Source organism: Odocoileus virginianus, chromosome 16, assembly GCF_023699985.2.
Source record: "Odocoileus virginianus isolate 20LAN1187 ecotype Illinois chromosome 16, Ovbor_1.2, whole genome shotgun sequence".
NCBI classification, from domain to species: domain Eukaryota; kingdom Metazoa; phylum Chordata; class Mammalia; order Artiodactyla; family Cervidae; genus Odocoileus; species Odocoileus virginianus.
Window position 1 is genome coordinate 3,269,712 of NC_069689.1, and position 26,269 is coordinate 3,295,980.

General features: G+C 36.2%; 1 protein-coding gene across 14 annotated transcripts in view; it reads left to right on the forward strand.

Moving 5' to 3' along the window:
* The window catches only part of NRG4 (neuregulin 4), a 105,162-nt gene that overhangs the window by 59,047 nt on the left and 19,846 nt on the right, over window positions 1-26,269 (forward strand). For 8 of the 14 annotated variants that reach the window (XM_070477623.1, XM_070477625.1, XM_070477621.1 and 5 more), the window contains 3 exons: window positions 20,053-20,202; window positions 23,917-23,996; window positions 25,554-25,777. In XM_070477623.1, the coding sequence (XP_070333724.1) occupies window positions 20,053-20,202; window positions 23,917-23,996; window positions 25,554-25,633 (310 nt within the window). In that variant the 3' untranslated portion in view covers window positions 25,634-25,777. Of the gene's footprint in view, window positions 1-10,863; window positions 10,961-20,052; window positions 20,203-23,916; window positions 23,999-25,553; window positions 25,778-26,269 lie in introns of those variants that run through there. The other 6 variants (XM_070477634.1, XM_070477636.1, XM_070477635.1 and 3 more) reach the window with 3 other exon arrangements.

Sequence of the window (26,269 nt, forward strand, 5' to 3'; positions counted from 1 at the left end):
CCTTCTTATTTAACTTATATGTAGAGTACATCATGAGAAATGCCCGGCTGGATGAAGCACAGCTGAAATCAAGATTGCCAGGAGAAATATCAATAACTTCAGATATGCAGATGACACCACCCTTATGGCAGAAAGTGAAGAAGAAAGAAAGAGCCTCTTGATGAAAGTGAAAGAGGACAGTGAAAAAGTTGGCTTAAAACTCAATATTCAGAAAACTAAGATCATGGCATCCAGTCCCATCACTTCACGGCAAATAGATGGGGAAACAGTGGAAACAGAGAATTTATTTCTTTGGGCTCCCAAAATCACTGCAGATAGTGACTGCAGCCATGAAATTAAATGATGCTTGCTCCTTGGAAGAAAAGCTATGACCAACCTAGACAGCGTATTAAAAAGGAAAGACATTACTTTGCTGACAAAGGTCCATCTTGTTAAAGCTATGGTTTTTCCATTAGTCATGTATAGATGTGAGAGTTGGAATATAAAGAAAGCTGAGCGTTGAAGAATTGATGCTTTTGGTGTTGGAGAAAACTCTTGAGAGTCACTTGGACTGCAAGGAGATCAAACCAGTTCATCCTAGAGGAGATCAGTCCTGGGTGTTCATTGGAAGGACTGATGTTGGAGCTGAAACCCCAATACTTTGGACACCTGATGTGAAGAGCTGACTCCTTTGAAAAGACCCTGATGTTGGGAAAGATTGGGGGTAGGAGGAGAAGGGGGCGACAGAGGATGAGATGGCTGGATGGCATCATCGACTGAATGGACGTGAGTTTGGGTAAACTCCGGGAGTCGGTGATGGACAGGGAGGCCTGGCATGCTGCGATTCATGGGGTTGCAAAGAGTCAGACACGACTGAGTGACTGAACTGAATGGAATTGAACTGTTTTCACAGTTAAAAAAACTCTATGTGCATATATTCCTCTACTATTTGATACTTTATTGTTAAATACCTGCTATGACTGCCAGCCAATGTATGCTTTAGATTGCAGTCCTCACTCCACTCCTATCTTTGTTACTCTCTTCCCAATTTTTGTAAATGGTACGATTTCTACTTTGTCAGAGTTATGACATTTTCCCTGCATTTTGTCACCATTTTCCTCATCTGTTTTAGTCTGTGTTCTATAGTTGAGTATATTCAGTGCTCCTTGCTTGCCCTTTTGCCATTGCCTCTGTAATCATGTCATGATCAGCTGAAGTTTGTTTGCTAGATGCCTTCCAGAAGTCAGGCTCCCAGATTCAGTATTTCCTCCATGCTCTGGCACACTTGCACATTTCTGCTGCTGTGTCTCCTATGTTCCTTCCTGTATTCCTGGTTCCTTCACAGGCCACTGCAAACAAGTCAAAATGAGCCTTTCATCTTCCAGGAAGCATATGGTGCACAAAGAGATCTGCTTCCTTCTTGGTCCCCCACGCTCTTATCTTGTGGTATCTGCCCAATCGCAGCTCCTTTTGACATGTCTCACAGATATTTTATAATCTGTAGATCACATCTTTTCAAAAAGTAGGAAGGAAGAAAAGGAGACACTTCTACTCCTTTTAAGGATATTTTCTTGACATTGGAAGTTGCACCTATCACTTTCCTACACTCTCTTAGTTGGGACCTAGTCCTGTGGCTTTTCCTCAGTGAATGTGGAATTTGGAAGCGCAGTGTTTATTTCATGTAGCCATGTGCCTGACTAAGGTTTCTTGTAATTGGAGGAGAGAAAGGATAAAAGGATAATGGAGGACAGGGGATATTTAGGTGTTTCTGCCTGTTTTGTAGTCTTATTAGGGAAAAGAAGCATTATTGTCTAAATTGTTGTTCAGTTGCTAAGTCATATCCAAATTACACATAATTAAATAATGAAGCATAACATGTATACCATTGGTAAGGATCAAAGGATGTATATTTCTCAAACTAGAAAATGAAGTAGTCCTTCTTTTCTAACAATGATGTAAACTGAGAGGAACCTTACTTATCCAGAAAATTTTCCTTGAGAGTGTCTAAATTCTTTAGATGATTAATTTCTCAACTTGCCTTTAGTGGGAATAAATGTAGCCAGTTATTATTACCCAAGTCTAGCTAAGTGTATAAAGGTCTTGACTAGTATAACTTGATTATTTTCTGTGTATTGTGAGGCTCTCTGTTATATGCAAATGATCCTCCAAGGATTACACTTTGGTCATTAGTATTACTTAGTATTTGGAATCAATTTATCAGAACTGAGCAAAATGTCTCTGACAGGTGGAGGCGGCAGAGAGTGGTCTGGAACGTGGGATCTTTTCTGGATATCACAGCACTAGGATGTCCTAACTACCTTTTAAGACTCGAGACTTTGGGAGTGGGTGCCGTGTGGCAACAAAGCTGAAAAACAAGGTGAAATGATGCCAGAGACAACCTCGAAACACTGACATTGTGTTTGGAGATGCCCTAGATTTTCATACTGGATACAGTCTTCCTCATGCTTTGTATTGATTTGCTGTATTTGATTATACGAATTAATATCAGTTTAAAAGGAAAAGTCACCAGAGAAAACTATTTTATTTGAGTCTACCTGACATTTTTCAGTACAACTCCACTATTCCTTTCACTGATCTCTGCTTTCCCTCTTACTATTCTCTGGAGTCTAGGTAATTTGGGAAAACTGACATTTTCTTATGTGCTGGGTAAAAAAATCCTTGAGATCCTTTCTCTTTAGTTTATGATTGTTCTGAAACTAATTTGTTTTACTCCTGAACAGTTGGTTCATATTGTCCAATTCTAGACTGTGGACTCTTTTGAAGGAAAGTTCCTTCTCATAGATGTATTTTGAATAGGTTATAAGATTATCAGGTGAAAAATAGTAGAAATAGTTGATAGCACATCATATTTTAGATACTTGTAGTCACAAATATTTTTCAGGGAAAATTGTAAACTAACTGACCTATCAATGAAATAATTCTGAAAGTCTGAAATATAGTAGATGTAAGACTTATAAACTACTATTAATGCTAAGAAAGATGCCTAAATTATCACATGCAGTTTTATTTCAACTGAGCTCTTTGTTGTCTTATTTGTTAGGAAATAATTAAAATTCTTTAACTGTTTAATGGGAGATAGTTAAAATTATTGAGAATGAGCATATAGAGAAGACAGGAAAAATAAGAAGAAAGGAAGGAAGAGAAAGAAGAAAGAATAATTTAGTAAATTTACTTTGACATGCAAAAGTCTAAAAAAAGATTTTTTTTTTTTTGGCCATGCTGCGTGGCATGCAGGATCTTAGTTCCCTGACCAGGGTTTGAACCCATACCCTCTACAGTGAGCATGCAGAGTTTTAACTGCTGGACTGTAAAGTCTTAACCGCTGGACCAGAGGAAGTCCGCAAAAGTCTAAATATTAAAATGCATTTGTGTGCATGCTCAATTGCTCAGTTGTGTCCAACTCTTTGCGACCGCCATGGACTGCAGCCCTCCAGGCTCCTCTGTCCATGGGATTATCCTGGTAAGAATACTGGCGTGGTTTGCCATTTCCTCCTCCAGGTGATCTTCCTGACCCAGGAATTGAACCTGCATCTCCTGCACTGGCAGGCAATTCTTTACCACTGAGCCACCTGGGAAGCCCAAATGTATTTATATTCAACTTTATTGATTTCTTATCTAAGCTATTAATATAATACCCAGAAGTGAAATGTATCATAGTTGGGTGAACTATGATCATTGTTGTTGGTCATTTTTTTTTTGGTTATTATTTTACAAATCTGATTCTATATAATCATGATTTGAACAGGCAATATTACCTCTTCAATACAGTGTAAACTTTTAAACCAGATTTAAATTTCAACTATATTGATCTTGACAAATAATACTTATAAAATGGCCCCAAGGTAAAATTATTTGTATGTTCTCACTATAAACTTACATATTCAGATAAACTTAATTAAAACAGAAAATTGTATTTCCCACATAATAAATTACTTGGAAATACAGAAGTAAGATATATCTGTGGGTACATATAATTGTATTTTATATGCATAGAGAAAGTTAGCCCAACTACATAGAAAATGGGGTGTGTGTGTGTGTGTGTGTCAAAATCCATTCAGTTTGGAGATAAGAAAAGAATAATATAAAGAGTTTTGTTGATATAAGCATAGGCTAATGCTATTAGTGCCTAACTATAGCTATGCTGAGCTGTTCCACTATTATTCAGGTGTCAGCATTTCTATTGTGGACTTACATTGTCATTATAAGAATTTACTGTAATTTATAGCCTGAAATAAAAGGATACTATTGTTTTTGAACTTCAACTGAGAATGTTAATACAATAGGAAGAAAATATAGCTCAAGGTTTAGATTTTCAGTCATAATATTCAGCTTTTTACTCACTTTTTAGAGAAAATGTATATGTAACTATCTCAGACTTCTTGAAGAAATTTCAGAAAATTGAGTAATTATTATACATCTTCATAGATTCATATGTATATAGTATATTTTGTAGTTATTCAGGTTCTCTATATAATTTGTTCCAGTTTTGCAAATAAATTCCAGAAATCCACATACCAGGCTTTCATTTAGTGCATTTAGTGTTTTCCATTTATTCATTTCCTTCTCAGACTTTCTCTGATAACACCATTCTTTAAAGTAGGAAAATAATAAGCAATCAAGTCACAGCTTGTATTCAGGAGTTTGTTGGATCATTGGATTGCAACTCATTGAAAAAGATTCTGATGCTGGGAAAGATTGAGGGCAGGAGGAGAAGAGGATCTCATCCTCAATGGTTGGATGGCATCATTGACACAATGGACCCAAGTTTGAGCAAACTTCCAGAAACAGTGAATGACAGGGAAGCCTGATGTGTTGCAGTCCATGTGGTTGCAAAGAGTCAGATATGACTCAGCAACTGAACAACAAAAACAAACATTATTGAGTGCCTTGATATGCCAAATGCTTTAAAATACATGCATGATCTCATTGGATCTTTCCAAAGTCCCTTTTTAGATGGGTGTGAGGCCCCAAGTTTGAGTAACTTCTTTCAGGCCACTAGCCCTTTCTATTATATACACCTTCTTACCTTTGTATACCCAAGACTTCTCTTAGGAATACATATTCTAATTTCTGTCGAAGAAATAGGTGGTTGTTATCAGGAGCCAAGTCTGAAGTAGCAAAATTTTATCTTTTTACCTCTTTTTGTGCCGTGATTATTTTCTTTATACTATGCATTCTTTCCACTGTTCTGTTTTAAAAATTCTTTCTGAAAATTCCCCCACACATAGAGATTTAAATGATAGTGTAGCTTAACTTATTACTTTTCTCAAAGATATTGGCATTTTAACTTTTACTGCAGAAAGAGAATTGAAAGAAGAAGCTGAATTTCATGGTACTAATTGCCTAGCTATTAGGAAGACTTTTACCCATAGCTCATCAAAGCTGCCACTAAATTTGTTAGACCTAATCCAAATGGATTTTACTAATTTATCATTTAGTTCTTTGTAAGATAAAGGAAATTACAGTTGCTTTATTGCTTAGCATTCCTTTTTGTATTTTAAATCATTTTTCTGTTGCATTACTGTGTACAAGTGGCAGAAATTAACACTTGGCATGTTGTGTGTTTCTGAAAGAAATTACATTTTTCTTTACTTTTACCTACTTAGTTGTTAAAAATAGGGTGGTAGATAGAAAAAAAAAAATGCAGAAGTACAGTTCTGTAGCAGTGCTTTCTGCCAAGCATCACATTAAAACAAAACTACATAGATGACAATTACTTAATGACTATGGGTAATTGATTTCTCTAGTTAATAATATCAGGGAGAATTAGGGTAAAATTTTCTGTTGAAGTATATTGTATAACTATTTCATAAGAGTTTTGATTGGCATTTGCTCTGTATGAACTGGGAACTTCCTGGCGGTCCAGTGGTTAGGACTCTGTGCTTCCACTGACGGGAGCATGGGTTTGAGAACTAAGATCCCTTATGCTGCATGGTATAGCCAAAAGGGAAAAAAAAGAAAACAGTATGTGCAGCAAAGGCATTGACAGATCTCCAGGAAACTTCATAGATTTTTGTTCATTATTTTACTGTAATCATTATTTCTATCATCTGTTTTTAAAAGATAGAAGACAAAGAAAAATTGTGATTTTCTGGGGTCCTCTGGGAAATCTCAAATATAGTTTTGGATATAATGGATATCATGATCTTTTATTTTGTTTTTCCAATATTTAGGTTCCAGTTTTGGGAAGGCAAAATCAAAAAAGTTATCAGAGGAGATCTGGGTACTTGATTAAGACAGGTGTCTGAGAAGTAATATACAATTACCTCTTTAGTCAAAAGGACAAAATGTATTTTCTAAGCTCTGTTCTTCATTATACTTTCTCATATTCTAGGACAAACTGATCTAGTTCTCTTTTAGGAGTTTTACCCATTCAAGCCATTTTTATAATACTGAGATGTAATTTTTAACGCACTTTGTGTTCATTATTATTATTATTTTCAAATGAACCAATTAATAAGTATTTTGTAAATTTATATTTTACTTCCTAATATAGTAAATGCCAATAGTTCTGCACCCATATAAACAAAAGCTCTCTGGAGTCCTAAGTCTTAGAGTCCTTTGGATTGGAGGCTGAAAATCTTGAGAACTACTGCAAACTGCTGCTTCCAAACACATCTACCCTTGGGAAACAAAAGTACACACAGAGTTGTATTTCTCTGTCACAATTGTTCAAGTATAGTCTCATAACTCATATCAATTATAATTTTCAACCAAGTAACTATAACTAACTTGTACTTTGCAGAGAAAACTAGGGTAGTGGATAATTTAGAACTATATTGCATCACAAGCAGTAGTAGGTGTGCAGAGTCATGAATTCACATGTTACAACTTTCTACTACCACACACATTTCTTACATGACTTTCTAATGTGGAAGAAATGAGTATGTTCATTAACATGACCAAAGCTGTAACCTTAAGGAAACTTATATAAATTTAAAATTATACTTAGTGATTAATATTTCAGTATTTTGTCTTGGGTTTCCCTGGTGACTCACTGAACAATCTGCCTGCAATGCAGGAGACCCATGTTCCATCCCTGGGTCAGGAAGATTCCCTGGAAAAGGAAATGGCAACCCACTGCAGTATTCTTGCCTGGAGAATCCCATGGACAGAGGAGCCTGACGGGCTACAGTCCACAGGGGCACAAAGAGTCAGGCATGACTGAGAACTAACACACACGTTCTATCTTACTTAAAATTTATCTAGGTCTAAAAATATCCATTAATTCAATTTAATAGAAGTTTAAGCTTTTACATTACCTTGGACATTATCTACTAAAAACAAATACTATAAAACATAATTATGGTTGGAATAAATGTTTGTCAGAATTGAATTTAACTGAATACAGTGTTCATTTTTGATAGTTTTTAATAATTTGTAGGAGTAATATTAGCTTAACTTGACTAGTAAACCTGTATAATTTTAGGAAAAACAACCCAAGTGGAATAAAATGTATGCTTCTGTAATACTTAATACTGATAATTCAAAGATACAGATGTTTTATTAAGCTAGTATTGTTTACCAAAGATTTAGTTTTATTAATGTCAACTTGGATTCTTAGAATATTTCAGTTTTAGCTAGAAGAATTTTATTTAAGTTTAGTACATTTAAAGCATTAGAAGTTCAGAAAACAAAGTCCTACTGTAGAGCACAGAGAATTATATTCAGTAACCTGTGATAAACCATGATGGAGAGTATAAAAAAGAACATATATAACTGGGTCACTTTGCTGTATAGCAGAAATTAGTACAACATTGTAAATCAACTATATTTCAATAAAATTTAAAAAAATAAAGCATTAGAAGTTCAATTTCCTATTCTGAGAATTTTAGGAATGTTGAATTTATATGAGAGCTTATTTATCTCTGTTAAGTCAATCAGATCAGAACTTCTTTAATTTAAGAAACCTTGTACTATCATTTTTTCATATCCTCTGGAGAAAGGAAGAAATTTCACATAGAGTGAAAGGTAAAGGCCTTTCCGAGTTTGACACATAGGCACAGAGAGGGGTTATAGCTTCAGATCTATACCTTTGGCACAGATCAAGTAAACACAGAAACTTAAAATCTCACTGTCCATATGTCAAAGAGGTATTCTCCTCCCCAGTGGGTATGTAATTTTTTATTTGAGCTAAAATAGAGAAATTTTTAATGAGTCTAATAAACCAGTCTCTCTGTCATCTAAATAAACAGATCTCTATCATTCATTTACAGAGATCATCAGATTGTCAAACTATAAAACCAAACTCCTTATCATTGCTCTTACTAATGGGAAAATAACTTATCAGTAGTAAGAAAACCAACGACAACAAAAACTAAAACATGGAATTAGTGGATAGGGAAGAAAGCTAGAGAAACAGAGAGCCAGCAAATTTTAAATTCTATTGCTGCTTGAGATTCACCTCTGGGAGCCAGAAAAACGTGCTCGGGCTTAAGCTTCTCAGGAGGTGCCCTTCACTGGCAGCTCCATTTACTAGCTTTGTCAGATGAATCCATCTCAGTGGGCAACCTTCAAACTGGTTAAAAAAAAAAAAAAAGAATTTAAAGAGAAAATCATGATTTTCATACAAATATAATATGAACATGTGTCAAAGACGTATTTGACTCATTCATTAACAAGGGAACCAATAAAATGTTACAACTGACTCAAAGACAAGTGCGAACAACACACGCATCGGAATTTCCTGGCCTTCCAGTGGTTAGGTCTTCAGGTTTTCACTGCTGAGGGCCCTCATGATGGGGCCAAAAACAAACAAAAACCAACACACACATGTAAGTATAGGTGATCAGTCTATAATGTTGAAGTGAATTTATAAATACTAATCAGTATCCACAGGGAAATCTCTTGTATTATACTGGACAAAATTAATTTACATTATAATAGATTTTCTAAATTTACAGAGTTGTAAAATAGCTCAAAGACAATGAAAAACACAGGAGCTCATAGTATCAGACAACCCAGAAGGTTGTTAGGACGCCTAACAACCTTTCTTGTCTATTTCAAAGTCTTCCACTGAGAATAATCCAGGTGAAGTCCTTTACTGCCCTTGTCCTCTTGGCCAGCTTAGGCACAAGGTTAGCCAGCCCCTAACCTTTCAGCCTTCCAACTAGAACTTTCTAGGTTGGTGGAGCAAAGATAGGGGGAAAAGATTTGTTTTCACCTGTGTTTGCATCACTAGCTGGATGAGGCGTCTCCTTGCGGCTTCGCTTTCCTCCGGGTTTCTTGTGATCACTTTGGAATCAATCATTGCACAGTGTGGAGGTGGAATTTTAAATATCAGGCAAAAGATACCTGTTGGTGTAGTTTCCCAGAGTGACTCAGTAAGCTCTGATGACCTGAGCCTGATGACCAGAATTCTCCCAGAAGGGCATTCCTAAGAATTATCTGCCCACAGAGCCACAGGCTCAGACCAAAGAACCTGAGACCCCGCTGCCTTGGCTAAAGCCAAGCTTTTTTTCTTTTTTAAATTTTTGGCTATGTAGGATATGAGTTCCCCAACAAGGGTTTGAACCCACACCCCCTGCATTGGAAACATGATGTCTTAACCACTAAATTGTTGAGGAAGTCTCTGAAGCCAAGCTTTGTCCCCTATCTACAGCAGTTCCAGTGTTAGATAGGTAAAAATCATCATTTGTCAAGGTGATAAAGATTGAATTCTATTTAAGAGAGGCAATTTAGGACTACAAACGTAATACATGAAAGTCTTGCTATATGAAAGGCTTGTTTTATGAAAGTAAAATAATTGACATTGAGAATAAGAATTGAGAAAATGTAAGGAAATCAACATTTATTGTACTTCTGCATTGGACACTTTACCTCTTTTAACTGTATATAGCATTTGTGCCTGTCTACGGTTTTGCCGGGCCTCAGTGTACGTTTTACTAAACTCAGTTTCCAAAAGGAATTTTCTGGTTTTATGAGTTATTTTATTAATCACATAAAATTTTAGTTTTCTTAAGGTCAGTAGTTATGATAGACCAGTTCTTGGCACTCTTTTTAGGTAAGACTTCTGGTTTTTCATCTGTAAATTTAATAGAGGGTTATACTTAAAGAAAGTTCAAAATGCTACTGTGATATTAATCGAACAGAGTCCTCTTTACTTTGACTTTTGGCAGTGTACCACATGCTTTATTAAACATCAGGATTTATTTTATTTATTTTTTAAATATCAGGATTTAGATTGATCTTTAGAACACCTTTACAGAAAGGAAATCACAGCCTTGAAGCTGATGATAGAACAGTTGCAATACTTGAAACAACTGCTTTATTTAGCTATGCATTTTGTTGACACTTTTCATTTTAGTAACCTTATTTTTCATTAGTATTCTCAGCAGGAACAACTGATATATCTTTCTTGACCTCACCCTGCTTAGAACAAAAACTTAGAAGGATAAATCTTCCTGAAACCTCACGTTTTTCCAGATCAGCTGCTTGTCAAACATGGCAGAATGTGGTTTTGAAGCAGTGCAAACATATCTGCTGTCTTAGGTCTCCATGTCTTCCACCAGCCTTTGTCTTACTCCTTTGTGTCACTTATCCAAGAGTGGAAACTATTCTTCAGAACTGACTCAGGTATTCTAGGAAGCAGAGTGCCAATAAAAGACAACGAATATCCTCCTTTAAAGTGCCTTCATTTTCTTCTTATTTGTTGCATTATGAAGTTATGTCAGATTGTGTATTTGCTTCTGAATTTTGGTTATCCTTTTAGATAGTGTCTTTTTCATCCACTACTTCCTTTGACAGGCCACTGAAAAATATCCCAATTTCTCATCAATAAGATTTCATTTTCAACATAGGAATACCATGCAAACTGGAAACTGTGACTTTTGTTCAGCTCTAATACTTAACTTCTTTTGTCAGGAAGTGAGCTGATGCTGGCTTCTCTTTGTCTTATTCCAAGTTGGGGCATGAGATTTTCTCTGCATTAGAAGGTTGTTGAGACCTGAAGCCTGGGAAGGTAAGATGCCAGCATGAATACTGTCCATTTAGAACTGTGGTTTAATTGAGTGGTGATTTAAGAGGATGAGTCTTTCCAGTTGTCCCTGAACTTTCAGTTTTACCAAAACATGTGAAAAATGTCTACAGTTGGGAGGTCCATTAATGTAATTTGTTTTTGTATAAGTTTTAAATATATTTTTATATTTACTGAAATTATTACTTAAAAGAAAGGAAGAACTGACCTATACCGATTTTATATATAAATAAATCTTTGTATATACAAATATATATGTATATATATATTTATACCAAGGTTTATAACAATAAAGACTACAAAAAATATATATATTTCCTGCTTATAGTTTTACTTTTCTTCCCTGATCATTTTTAGCATATATATACCTTGTCTTTCAAGAATATTTTTAGATTTCCTTCCTGATTTTTTTTTTTTTTTGGAAAGCAGAATAGGGTGAGCAGAGAATTGAGATAATAGTTTTTCTCACACAGAGAAAGGCAATATTTGGGAAAAAATTTTTAATCACAGAATTTTGCCTAAGTATTCTGGTGAACCAAGCAGCATTCTATGTCTGTCTTTCCCAAAAAGTCTTTATTGGGAAAGACTAGCCAATGCATGGGTTCAGTAATGAAGGTCCTGTTTTAAACTACTCTTGCTTACTCTCATCATTTGTTTACATGCTTCCTTCATTCCTGGTGCTTTAGATTGTTTCAGTAAGTAAAATGTTTAAAATTTTCACAGCGTTTTACTAAAGCACAAAAAATCATAATTTTTCACAATAATAGTACCATGCATGACAAATATTAACTATTCTCTATGGAGAACATTTTATTGATTTATATACAGATATAATCTGTAGTCATTTCAGCACATGAATTATCTGGTTAATAGTCCACCTTGGAAGAACCTTATAGATTTTGCTCTTTTATTGGACTTAGATTATACTTTACACTTTTGAAGTGCAATATTTATTGGTTTTTAAGGGTGCTAATATCAAATAAATATTAAACAAAACTTTTGCAAAGTTAAATATTAGCTAAGTGTCTCTTAAGAATCTATTAATGCTTAGTGAAGTTACATTTATGGCACCAACTAATAAAAGAATCAGTCTTCCCTAAATTCTTGACCTATAAAAATATAGTAGGAGTTACATAGGATGTTGGCATGTTTTTGTTTGGTTATCTGGCTCTGGATCGCTAAAGGGATTTAAGCTCATGTGCCTTATTAGTTCATGTTTTTTTGAACACTCTAATAGTTTTATTTTATTTTGGATTTGCTTTTGCTATTTTTCATGGGTTTCAGATTGAACTTTGATTATTATAAAGTAGGAATGAAACTTGGAAGTCAATTTTAGCATAGGCCAATATTATACTTTTTCTTTCTAAGATAGATTAGCCCAAGTCAAGTGGCATTGACTGAGTCTCTACTTGGTTAGTGAACTCTTCTAAAGTTGTTTATTATTTCTGAAAGTTATTTAATTTTTTCTGGCTATAACTTTTCTTAAGTATTTTATTCCATGTAGTCATACATGAGATGTAAATATGGCCTTTGTAAAGTAACTAATTTCAGTTTCACTTGTATAGTGTGTTTCCATATTCAGAGCACTTTTAGACATTACTTATTTGATTCTGACAATAGGCCTATGAAATAGCTACAGCTGGTGTTATTTTGATTTTACAGTCTTAGAGAGTTTGAGTGACTTGCTGAAGGTCACACAGTCAAGTCATAAGAGTGGATCAAGAAATCAGTTTTTTCTACCTCACAGTCCAATACTCTTTCTTAGAGCTATATGGTGCAGTTTATTTACATGATTAAAAACTTGGTTCTAATAACTTACCTTGAATGCTGTGGAATCTAATGAATTTATTTTATGTCCAATGTACTAATATAGTTTCTGGGTTTAAGGAGAGATTGTTGGTGGTGTTCAGCCAGAAAACTAATACATATGTCTTGGATTCTGAATTTTGAAATTTCTCACATGGTTAAGCATTAGTACCTGTTCCAGCATTCATCTTTCAGTTCCAGGAAAATATGCATAATCCTAGTACTTGGTATTTACCTTGGTAGATGGCACAACTGCTTGCTACTTGGCAGTCTGTGCAGAAATGATGTCCAAAAATAAATTAACAAGGAAGTTACATAAAGACTGAAGGATACTTAGTTCTACATGAAATGGTGGTACAAATGCCTCACCTTTCTATTTTGCTTCAACTGGTACTATTATTTCATTATCTGTGTAAATCTTAATTCATCTCCCCCACCTTTTTTTTTTGAAAGTCGCTCAGTCATGTATGACTCTTTGTGACTCCATTGTAGCCCACCAGGCTCCTCTGTCCATGGAATTCTCCAGGCCAGAATACTGGAGTGGGTAGTCTTTCCCTTCTCCAGTGCATCTTCCCAACCCAGGTCTCTGGCATTGTAGACAGATTCTTTACCAGCTGAGCCATCAGGGAAACCCTAATTTACCCTTATTTATTTATCCTTAAAGGAGCTGACTTTGCCTGAAATTGATTAATATTTGTGTCATAACATTTTCACAAATGAGCTCGAGCTCTAAAAGTGGGATCCTCACATCCTGGGCCATAAATCTAGCCTTGGTAAATTCAAAAAAATTGAAGTCATTCCAATCATCTTTTCTGACCACAATGCGGTAAGATTAGATCTCAAATACAGGAAAAAAAAACTGTTAAAAATTCCAAGATATGGAGGCTAAACAACACCCTCCTGAATAGTCAACAAATCATAGAAGAAATAAAAAAAGAAATCAAAATATGCATAGAAATGAATGAAAACACAACAACCCAAAACCTATGGGACACTGTAAAAGCAGTGCTGAGGGGAAGGTTTATAGCAATACAGGCTTAACTTAAGAAGCAAGAAAATAGTCAAATAAATAACCTAATTCTACACCTAAAGCAACTAGAAAAGGAAGAAATGAAGAACCCCAGGGTTAGTAGAAGGAAAGAAATCTTAAAAATTAGGGCAGAAATAAATGAAAAAGAAACAAGAGACCATAGCAAAAATCAACAAAGCTAAAAGCTGGTTCTTTGAGAAGATAAATAAAATTGACAAACCATTAGCCAGACTCATGAAGAAACAAAGGGAGAAGAATCAAATCGACAAAATCAGAAAATGAAAGTAGAGAAATCACAACAGACAACACAGAAATACAAAGGATCATAAGAGACTACTATCAGCAACTATATGCCAATAAAATGGACAACTTGGAAGAAACGGACAAATTCTTAGAAAAGTATAACTTTCCAAAATTAAACCAGGAAGAAATAGAAGATCTTAACAGACCCATCACAAGTACAAAAATTGAAACTGTAATCAGAAATCTTCCAGCAAACAAAAACCCAGGACCAGACGGCTTCACAGCTGAATTCTACCAAAAATTTAGAGAAGAGCTAACACCTATCTTACTCAAACTCTTCCAGAAAATTGCAGAAGGTAAACTTTCAAACTCATTCTATGAGGCCACCATCACCCTAATACCAAAACCAGATAAAGATGCCAAAAAAAAAACACTACAGGCCAATATCACTGATGAACATAGATGCAAAAATCCTTAACAAAATTCTAACAAACAATCCAACAACATGTAAAAAAGATCATACATCATGACCAAGTGGGCTTTATCCTAGGAATGCAAGGATTCTTTAATATCCACAAATCAATCAATGTAATACACCACATTAATAAATTGAAAGATAAAAACCATATGATTATCTCAAAAGATGCAGAAAAAGCCTCGGACAAAATTCAACATCCATTTATGATAAAAACTCTCCAGAAAGCAGGAATAGAAGGAACATACCTCAACATAATAAAAGCTATATATGACAAACCCACAGCAAACATTATCCTCAATGGTGAAAAATTGAAAGCATTTCCACTAAAGTCAGGAACAAGTCAAGGGTGCCCACTCTCACCACTACTATTCAACATAGTTTTGGAAGTTTTGGCCACAGCAATCAGAGCAGAAAAAGAAAGAAAAGGAATCCAGATAGGAAGAAGAAGTGAAACTCTCGCTGTTTGCAGATGACATGATCCTCTACATAGAAAACCCTAAAGAGTCTACCAGAAAACTACTAGAGCTAATCAATGAATATAGTAAAGTTGCAGGATACAAAATGAACACACAGAAATCCCTTGCATTCCTATACACTAACAATGAGAAAACAGAAAGAGAAATTAAGGAAACAATTCCATTCACCATCACAATGAAAAGAATAAAATACTTAGGAATATATCCACCTAAAGAAACAAAAGACCTATATATAGAAAACTATAAAACACTGATGAAAGAAATCAAAGAGGACTCAAACAGATGGAGAAACATACCGTGTTCAGGGACTGGAAGAATCAATATAGTGAAAATGGCTATACTACCCAAAGCAATCTATAGATTCAGTGCAATCCCTATCAAGCTACCAAATGGTATTTTTCACAGAACTAGAACAAATAATTTCAAAATTCGTATGGAAATACAAAAAGCCTCGAATAGCCAAAGCAATTTGAGAAAGAAGAATGGAACAGGAGGAATCAATCTGCCTAACTTCAAGCTCTACTACAAAGCTACAGTCATCAAGACAGTATGGTACTGGCACAAAGACAGAAATATAGATCAATGGAACAAAATAGAAAGCCCAGAGATAAATCCACGAACCTATGGACATCTTATCTTTGGCAAAGGAGGCAAGAATATACAATGGAGAAAAGACAATCTCTTTAACAAGTGGTGCTGGGAAAACTGTCAACCACTTGTAAAAGAATGAAACTAGAACATTTTCTAACACCATAGGCAAAAATAAACTCAAAATGGATTAAAGATCTAAATGTAAGACCAGAAATTATAAAACTCCTAGAGGAAAACATAGGCAAACCACTCTCTGACATAAACCACAGCAGGATCCTCTATGACCCACCTCCCAGAGTAATAGAAATAAAAGCAAAAATAAACAAATGGGACCTAATTAAACTTAAAAGCTTTTGTACAACGAAGGAAACTATAAGCAAAGTGAAAAGACAGCCTTCAGAATGGGAGAAAATAATAGCAAATGAAGCAACTGACAAAGAATTACTCTCAAAAATATACAAGCAACTCCTGAAGCTCAATTCCAGAAAAATAAATGACCCAATCAAAAAATGGGCCAAAGAACTAAATAGACATTTCTTCAAAGAAGACATACAGATGGCTAACAAACACATGAAAAGATGCTCAACATAACTCATTATCAGAGAAATGCAAATCAAAACCACAATGAGGAACCATCTCACACCGTTCAGAATAGCTGCTATCCAAAAGTCTACAAGCAATAAATGCTGGAGAGGGTGTGGAGAAAAGGGAACCCTCTTATGCTGTTGATGGGAATGCAAACTAGTAGAGCCACTATGGAGAACAGTGTGGAGATTTCTTAAAAAACTGGAATTAGAACTGCCATATGACCCAGCAATCCCACTTCTGGGCATACACACCAAGGAAACCAGAAGTGAAGGAGATTCATGTACCCCAATGTTCATCACAGCACTGTTTATAATAGCCAGGACATGGAAGCAACCTAGATGTCCATCGGCAGACGAATGGATAAGAAAGCAGTGGTACGTATACACAATGGAATATTACTCAGCCATTAAAAATGCATTTTACTCAAGTTCTAATGAGGTGGATGAAAATGGAGCCTATTACACAGAGTGAAGTAAGCCAGAAAGAAAAACACCAATACAGTATACTAACACATATATATGGAATTTAGAAAGATGGTAATGATAACCCTACATGCGAGACAGCAAAAGAGACACAGATGTTTAGAACAGTCTTTTGGACTCTGTGGGAGAAGGTGAGGGTGGGGTGATCTGAGAGAATAGCATTGAAACATGTATATTATCATATATGAAACAGATCGCCAGTCCAGGTTCAATGCATGAGACAGGGTGCTCAGGGCTGGTGCACTGGGATGACCTAGAGGGATGGGATGGGGAGGGAGGGGGGAGGGGGGTTCAGGATGGGGAACACATGTAAACCCATGACTGATTCATATCAATATATGACAAAACCACTACAATATTGTAAATTAATTAGCCTCCAACTAAAGTAAATTTTAAGAAAAAAGTGGGATCCTTGTACATATTCTTTGGTAAGCTGTATTTATTTTTTGTAAATATATCTGAAAATTTTAAGTTAATTTTTAGGTTAGTCATTTTTACTTCTTGGATGACAACATAATATTTAAATTTCTCTTTGTTTTTTCTCTAAATTCTTATCTGACTAGTTAAATAACAAAAAGATCTATTTTTTCTTGACTTTGCTTTATTGAAAGATACCATCAGCTTTTGAATTTCTCACAAGAGCATGTGTTTGTTTGGCCATGCTGTAAGACAATGGACAGCACTCTAGTGTTGATTGGTTTCCTTTATATGCCTTTTTTTGTCTGTCGGCCCACAACCTCATCTGACCACTCAGTTTATATTTATACCATTCTCTTGACTCCATCCAACTCATATGATGTAACTATCATATAGTTAGTTACATCAGCTAGTTTGTCATCTTGCTTGAAGTTCTGTCTTATCTAAACTTGAACCAGCCTTGAGAAATTTGAGTAATGAGTTTATAGTTTTTAAAAAAGAATCTTCTTCATAAAGAAGAGTTCAGTTCAGTTCAGTTTAGTCACTCCATCATGTCCGACTCTGCGACCCCATGGACTGGAGCACGCCAGGCCTCCATGTCCATCACCAACCCTCAGAGTCCACCCAAACTCATGTCCATTGAGTCAGTGATGCCATCCAACCATCTCATCCTCTGTCATCCCCTTCTCCACCTGCCCTCAATCTTTCCCAGCATCAGGGTCTTTTCAGATGAGTCAGCTCTTTGCATGAGGTGGCCAAAGTATTGGAGTTTCAGCTTCAACATCAGTCCTTCCAATGAACACCCACAACTGATCTCCTTTAGGATGGACTGGTTGGATCTCCTTGCAGTCCAAGGGACTCTCAAGAGTCTTCTCCAACACCACAGTTCAAAAGCATCAATTCTTCGGCACTCAGCTTTCTTTATATTCCAACTCTCACATCCATACATGACTACTGGAAAAACCACAGCCTTGACTAGACGGACCTTTGTTGGCAAAGTAATGTCTCTGCTTTTTAATATGCTGTCTAGGTTGATGAAAACTTTCCTTCCAAGGATTAAGCATCTTTTAATTTCATGGCTGCAGTGATTTTTGAGCCTAAGAAAATAAAGTCTCTCGCTATTTCCATTGTTTCTCCATCTATTTGCCATGGAGTTATGGGACCAGATGTCATGATCTTTGTTTTCTGAATGTTGAGTTTTAAGCCAGCTTTTTCACTCTCCTCTTTCACTTTCATCAAGAGGCTCTTTAGTTCTTCTTCACTTTCTGCCATAAGGGTGGTATCATCTGTGTATCTGAGGTAATTGATATTTCTTCCAGCAATCTTGATTCCAGCTTGTGCTTCATCCAGCCTGGCATTTCACAAGATGTACTCTGCATATAAGTTAAATAAGCAGGGTGACAGTATACAGCCTTGATGTACTCCTTGTCCCATTTGGAACCATCCTGTTGTTCCATGTCCAGTTCTAATTGTTGCTTCTTCAACTGCATACATATTTCTCAGGAAGCAGGTGACTTGTTCTATAGGGGGAATAAGTATTTTTTATTTAGACTTTAGGTAATTGTGCTTTCTAAAGTATTTTACTTCCATTTCAGTTTGCCACTCATATTCTCTCCTTTCTCTTCCTCTCTGTGTCTCCTCAACTCCATTTTTACAGTAGTTTTGAGAGAATGGGAATTGCTGCGTTGGTCAAACTGACACCCCCTCTAAGTGGAAGCTCTAACCAGTAACACCACTTTCTCACCATCAGTAGGACTTGAGGTTCATAAAACATCTTTCATATGCTCATTTAAGTAAAATTGATACCTGTGCTGTAACTTGATATTCTTTTCTCTTATTTATTTGTATACTGCTTTATTAGCCTATCACATTAGTTGCTAAGCTTTGTTAGTAATTAGTTCACATGTAACTTTCTAACATCCTTGTTAGTCTAGGATGGGAGAAAAGAAGGTAACATTTATAAATACTTCCTAAACTGGAAAGAGGTGGGGAGGAGAATTAATAGAACAAATATTTCTGGTTTTGGTAATGCTACCTTGAAGAATTTATACACACACATACTTTTTTACACAAATTTTTGCTAAGTATAGTTTACTGTGTAACTTTCTGGGTTGCTTTATAAATAAACATTAGTATATATGAAAATACTATTATTTATTTTAACTGCAAATATTAAATAATTATATTGATCTGGTGCCAAACTCATTAATTCATATCAATTTTTATGTTTTATAATCTTTGAACATATTAACAGGGAGAAAGCAACTGTTTGATATTACCAAAGATTATGGATTTCTGTCACATAGTTTTAAAGAGCTAAAAGTAAATGGGCTTAAAATAGTTGGCTGGCAAATGAAAATATCACAAAATCTCTAGAAAAGCAAAGTAATAATATAAGGAGTAGAACTACCAGATACTAAAACATAAAGTAACAGTATTGAAGCAGTAAGGTGGAAGCCCAAGATTAGATGTATAGATCACTAAAGAGTAAAGAACTGTTGTCACTTATACAAACCTGACATATATTAAAGGAGGCACTGTTAAACAGCAGGGAAGAGAATGATTATTTAATAAATGAGGTTGGAATAGCTATTTAGCATTGTCAAGGAAAAATACACTTAGAATCACATCTACACCAGAGATAACAAAATAAATTTCAGATGAACCTTAAGTGTGGACAATTACATATTGAAAATATGGAAGATAAAAGGACTGAATATTCTATAATTTCTCTGGAGTTTCTAAGCAATTTGAAAACTGGAAAAGGAAGATAGTAAAAATCAGACTGCAGATGCTAATTTATAGTAACTGTAGCTCTGTGAGCATTATAGTAAAGCATTCCTAGTCTGTGTTCAGAATCTGAAAACTAGTCTTTTTTTTTTTTATACCAGCTGGAAAACTTATGCTTCCTATATTAGTTAATGGAACAGAGAATGCAACTCTGTATCTAACATTTTATTCCATAGATGTATTGAAAATTATACAGGAGCTCGTTGTGAAGAGGTTTTTCTCCCAAGCTCCGGTATCCAAACTAAAAGTGATCTGTTCGCAGCTTTCGTGGCATTGACTGTTCTTCTAGGAACGCTTATCCTTGGAGCCCTCTACTTCCTCTGCAGGTAACCAAAATAGAAACATGCTTTTGAAAAGAAAAAAGTAATACACAGTAGTTATTGTTTGACTAAATAATCAATATGCCCTTTAGCTCTAGATTATTTTTCCAGCTCATGTTTTCTGTTTAGAGTTATTTCTCTAATGCAGTTATTGTTGCTAAATTGTATCTTTTATTTATTTTTGTTATTAAATTACTGTCAGTTTTGAAAGGACCTTATTCTTTGTTACTATCATCATCATTACCTTGACTTTTCTAAACTAGTAAGGTAGACCCACATTCACTAAAGTCATCATGCCAAAAACACCTAAATATTTGGAGTAAGTCTATTTAAAGTAGACTTTGAATGTGAAAGAAAACAATGATTTATTAGTTACCCAAGTACCCATCAACAAAAGATTGGACACCAAGTTGTGATATATTGCTATTAAAGGGTAATATATAAGCAGAAATGAATTACAGTTACATAAATTGTGATTCTGAAAGCTCAGCTTCTCTGTACATTGGTGCTGAATCGAATCTTGGAGACAGAGTTTTGGGTAAGGTAGAAAAGGGTAGCTTTATTACTGCCAGGCAATGGAGGACACAGTGGACTTTTGCCTCAAAAACTGTGTTCCAGCTTGGAAAGGATAGTTAGAAGTTTTGTAGTAATGATTTAAAAAGGATGTGATCAGCTTGCGGACATTCTTCTGATGGGTTGGTGGTAAGATAAGTAGGAGTCAGCATCATCAACCTTTAGGTTCCAACTGGTCTGGATCTGCATGCTTGTGGATAGCATACCATCTAACTTTCTCCCACCTGGAGAGGGACTCAGTATCCCAAAACAGCTCAAGGGTATTGTGTGTTTCCGCTGATGGGGAACCAGGACCTTGTCCCAGGGCTGCACTATTGTTTCTCTTGACTTTGTTTCTTCCTGGTCTAGCATCCCCTCCCTTCCCTAACTAGCAGCTGCCCATTAGAACTCAGGAAAGGTCATAGAGGCTGATAAAAAGGCTATTTCCTGTAATCAAAGAAATGAGAGACACAGAAAGGCTTTGTGCCCAGGAGCCCCAGAGGACCCTGCTCCATAGCAAGTGCCTGGGTAAATCTTAGAAACATAATTTTATGTGAAAGAAACAAGTCACATAAAAAATGTAACAGTATGATCCTACTCATGAAAAGTTTAAAACTAGACAAAACTAAATAGTGTATTGCTTAGGGTGATATATATGATTGGTTCACGTAAGAGACTGGTTAGCACAAAATACAGAATGATGGTTACTTGTGGTGGGAAAAGACAGGGAAGCAGTCAAAGAAGGCATGGAGTGTTAATAGCCTGTTTCTAATCTTGTGCTTTGCACGTAAGGGTCTATCACTGATTTTTAAACTGGTGTCGACTTAAATATTCACAACCAAAAGTTGAGAGTTATGTGTTTTTTTGGCAGGAATTTTTAGGACTTCAAGCCTGGGAGGCAGCATCTCAAGTAACCTTGAGAAAATTGCTCCGAGGAGGCAAGCCGGGAGCTAGGATAGATGGAAATTTTGCAACAAAGGGCAGGTAGTCAGGAAATCCAATATATTTAAATCTTTTAATTATTGTTAATTAAAGAAAACCAGCTACGTAGTAAGTTAAGGAATTTAGCACTTTTTTTTTCATTTATTTTTATTAGTTGGAGGCTAATTACTTTACAATATTGTAGTGTTTTTTGTCATACATTGACATGAATCACATATATATGGAATTTAGAAAGATGGTAATTATAACCCTATATGCAAAATAGCACTTTTCTGTATACGAGAAGATGCAAGAATCTGGATTCACTGAAATCATTCCTTTGATATGCACCTTAATTATTTGGGGCCAGTTTCCTGTGTTTTTACCTCCTGTTTTCCTCAGGGCTCACTACAGGGAGTGGCAGCAGTCACATGGCAGGTGTTCTTTCCTTTCTAAGTTCCTCAGGGCTCACCAGCAGCCTGTGGGCAAGGCTGTAGGCTGATGACTGTGACATCCTTTGTTCACTGACGTGGCAGGAGATATTCCATTTCTCTCTAAGCATAAATACTGTCATTCACTCTTTTTATATGTGGACTTTATTGAAAAATAAAATAAAGCAAATTTTGCCATATATAAATGTTAAACATTTTCATATTAATTGGAAAACGAATGTAAATTTAATAACTGAGAAAAATAGCATCCTTAAGATTCTTACAAAAATAATATGACATTGAATAATTTTCAGAAATGGTTATAATATGCTACACACTGTACCTTTTCCATTTTTAAATGACAACACAAGCAGAGGTGTTTCTACATGATGATTTGTGTCTTGTCAAAATCAAGAATAGAATTAATTTGAAAAAAACGTGAGTAGCTATTGCTTATAAAAAATGTAGTCATAAGATTTAGGCTCTTGCATACTGACCAGGTGAAACATACTGTCTGAAATGTGCTTTTAAGAATTAAAACAAGTCAACGTTTACTGTAGTAGTTTTTAGGTCCATCAGTGGTTGAAATTGCTTTAAGCTGAAGCCCTTTTGAAATTTAATAACTAATTAATGTCATATTTGAATGAGGTCCAAAATGATAACCCATATATGCTGAAATCTAGGCAGAATCAATCATGTTTCACGAGGAGCAATCAGTGTATTTTTAGAAAACACATTTCATTTTGCTATGGTAAAAAGTGGTTTTGAATTAATTTTCATTGATGTAATACTCTAGGCATTGACTTACTGAAAAAAAATCAAAAGCAAGTGTACATTCCAATATCTTATTTAATATTAAAAGTGGTTTTTAAAAACTCTGTCATGGGCATTTGAATGTAATTAGAAACTACATTAATTGACCAGATGACAAAAAAAGATTGGTAAACTGTAGCCTTAAAAAAGTACAAGTGAGGGACTTCTCCGGTGGTCCAGTGGTTAAGAATCTGCCTGCCAATGCAGGGAACATGCATTCAATTCCTGGTCCAGGAAGATCAAACTTGCTGGGGGGCAACTAAGCCCACACACCACAACTACTGGAGCCTGTGCATCCTAGAGCCTGTGCTCCACAACAAGAAAAGCCACCACAATGAGAAGCCTGTGCGCCGCAACTGGAGAATAGCCCCCATTTGCCTCAACTAGAGAAAGCCTGTGCACAGCATTGAAGATCCAGTACAGCCAAAAATAAATAAAATTTTTTAAAAGGTGTATTTGAGTTTCTCAATAGTTGAGTAGAGCCACCCCTTGTCACATAAAGTGTTACTCAGTAGACTCTGACTCTTTGCGACCCCATGGACTGTAGCCCACCAGGCTCCTCTGTCCATGGAAATCTCCAGGCAAGAATACTGGAGTGGGCTGCCATTCCCTTCTCCAAGGGATCTTCCTGACCCAGGGATCAAACCTGGGTCTCCTGCGTTGCAAGCAGATTTTTTACTGACTGAGCCACCATAACGATCCCAACTAATAATGAAAACTAACCACTTTAAGAAGAGCACAATGATGCTACATTAAAACAGCACAGTTCTGCTGTCTTAAAGGAGAAAGACTAAGTGGATCATCAGCATCTGAAGCCCCTACAGATGACCTACCTGCCCTGGTGGATTTGTTAAATAATGGGGCACAGTTTTAGGGAAGCTCTGGCAGTTTCAGATAGTTGTGGAAAAGAAAATAAACCTCCATATGTTCAAATTTAAACTTGCTTTCTGTGTTTGCACTTACCCATTTTCCATTTGTGTGTTTCTTTCTTCTTTATTATCAGGAAGGGCCATCTTCAGAGGGCCAGCTCAGTCCAGTATGATATCAACTTGGTAGAGACAAGCAGTACCAGTGTCCACCACAGTGAGTAAATTCAAAATAAATGTATATTTAAAAACCCTAAGTTAGATGTTGGATGTTTAAAGGGATTTGGATCTATCCAAAAAATGTTGACCCTAAAAATTTTTTCTATGGATTTTTTTACCTGAAGATGAATTTCTCATTAGCTATATAACACAAGTCATCTTTTTTCCCCAAAGAAAACTGTGTTATCGCAATATGTGAAATTATGATGTTAGTTATGTTTCACAGACTGATTTTTACAGAAGTAATTTGAAGTGGACTGGCATAGGGACAGAAGGAGGATTTTTATCTATAAGGATAAGCAAATCTTTTGGAAATGTATGGGTCAATTCATGTTTTAAAAATATTGTGAGACTTCTGCTTCTGACCAAGATGGAGTAACAGTGACTGGATTTAAACAGTTTAAACTGGATTTAATAAATACCTCCTCCTTGAAACAATTTATAAATGGACATTATACATTAAGCAATGGTTTTTAAGACATTGGACAACAGGGAACAAAGGATCATGAGAGATGGAAGACAGATAAGATGAACCAATGATTCCCTCAAATTATTGCCTTGAGAGTTTCCAGGCTGTGGCATGGGAAAGTTGGTTGGATGACCCAGGTTGATCAGTGTGGCTTGATCAATATAGTTCACTGAATGGAGAGAGAATTTCAGAGATCTTCAAGTATTCAGTTGAGTGATAATCACATGTATTCTAGGAAAATACTTGATATTAGGGTAAGAATCACCTGATAGGATTAGAGGTACCCACTATTCACACAAGGCTAGGAAAAGTGCCTGTTCCCAATAATAAGGCTAAAAATCCTAATTATTCATTGAGTAATAGTGTACACCAAAGATTGCTTCTTCAGTAGTGGGGAATAATTAGCCCTAGATTGGGTACTGTTCCAGTCCTGCCTAACAGACCATAAAAGCAAGAACTGAAAGAATCAAATTGTTTCTAAATAACCTAACTGCATCATCATCATCATCAGTTCCATCACTCAGTCATGTCCGACTCTTTGCAACCCCATGGACTGCAGCAATTTGTTTTGATTCATGGACCTAACATTCCAGGTTCCTATGCAATATTGCTCTTTACAGCATCGGACCTTGCTTCTATCACCAGTCACATCCACAACTGGGTATTGATTTTGCTTTGGCTCCATCCCTTCATTCTTTCTGGAATTATTTCTCCACTGATCTCCAGTAGCATATTGGGCACCTACCGACCTGGGGAGTTCATCTTTCAGTGTCCTTTCTTTTTGCCTTTTCATACTGTTCATGGGGTTCTCAAGGCAAGAATACTGAAGTGGTTTGCCATTCCATTCTCCAGTGGACCACATTCTGTTAGACCTCTCCACCATGACCCGTCCATCTTGGGTGGCCCCACATGGCATGGCTTAGTTTCATTGAGTTAGAAAAGGCTGTGGTCCTGTGATCAGATTGGCTAGTTTTCTGTGATTATGGTTTTAGTGTGTCTGCCCTCTGATGCCCTCTCGCAACATCTACCGTCTTACTTGGGCTTCTCTTACCTTGGACGTGGGGTATCTCTTCACGGCTATTCCAGGAACACGCAGTTGCTGCTCCTTACCTTGGACGAGGGGTATCTCCTCACGGCTGCCCTTCCTGACCTTGAACGTGGAGTAGCTCCTCAGCCCTCCTGCGCCTGCACAGCCGCCGCTCCTTGGACGTGGTTGCTCCTCTTGGCCTGAAAGATGATGTTGTGAAAGTGCTGCCCTCAATATGCCAGCAAATTTGGAAAATTCAGCAGTGACCACAGGACTGGAAAAGGTCAGTTTTCATTCCAGTCCCAAAGAAGGGCAATGCCAAAGAATGATCGAACTACCGCATGATTGCACTCATCTCACACGCTAGTAAAGTAATGCTCAAAATTCTCCAAGCCAGGCTTCAGCAATACGTGAACCATGAACTTCCAGATGTTCAAGCTGGTTTTAGAAAAGGCAGAGGAACCAGAGATCAAATTGCCTACATCCACTGGATCATCGAAAAAGCAAGAGAGTTCCAGAAAAACATCTACTCCTGCTTTATTGACTATGCCAAAGCCTTTGACTGTGTGGATCACAATAAACTGTGGAAAATACTTAAAGAGACGGGAACACCAGACCATCTGACCTGTCTCTTGAGAAGCCTGTATGCCAGTCAGGAAGCAACGGTTAGAACTGGACGTGGAACAACAGACTGGTTCCAAATAGGAAAAGGAGTACATAAAGGCTGTATATTGTCACCCTGCTTATTTAACTTATATTCAGAGTACATCGTGAG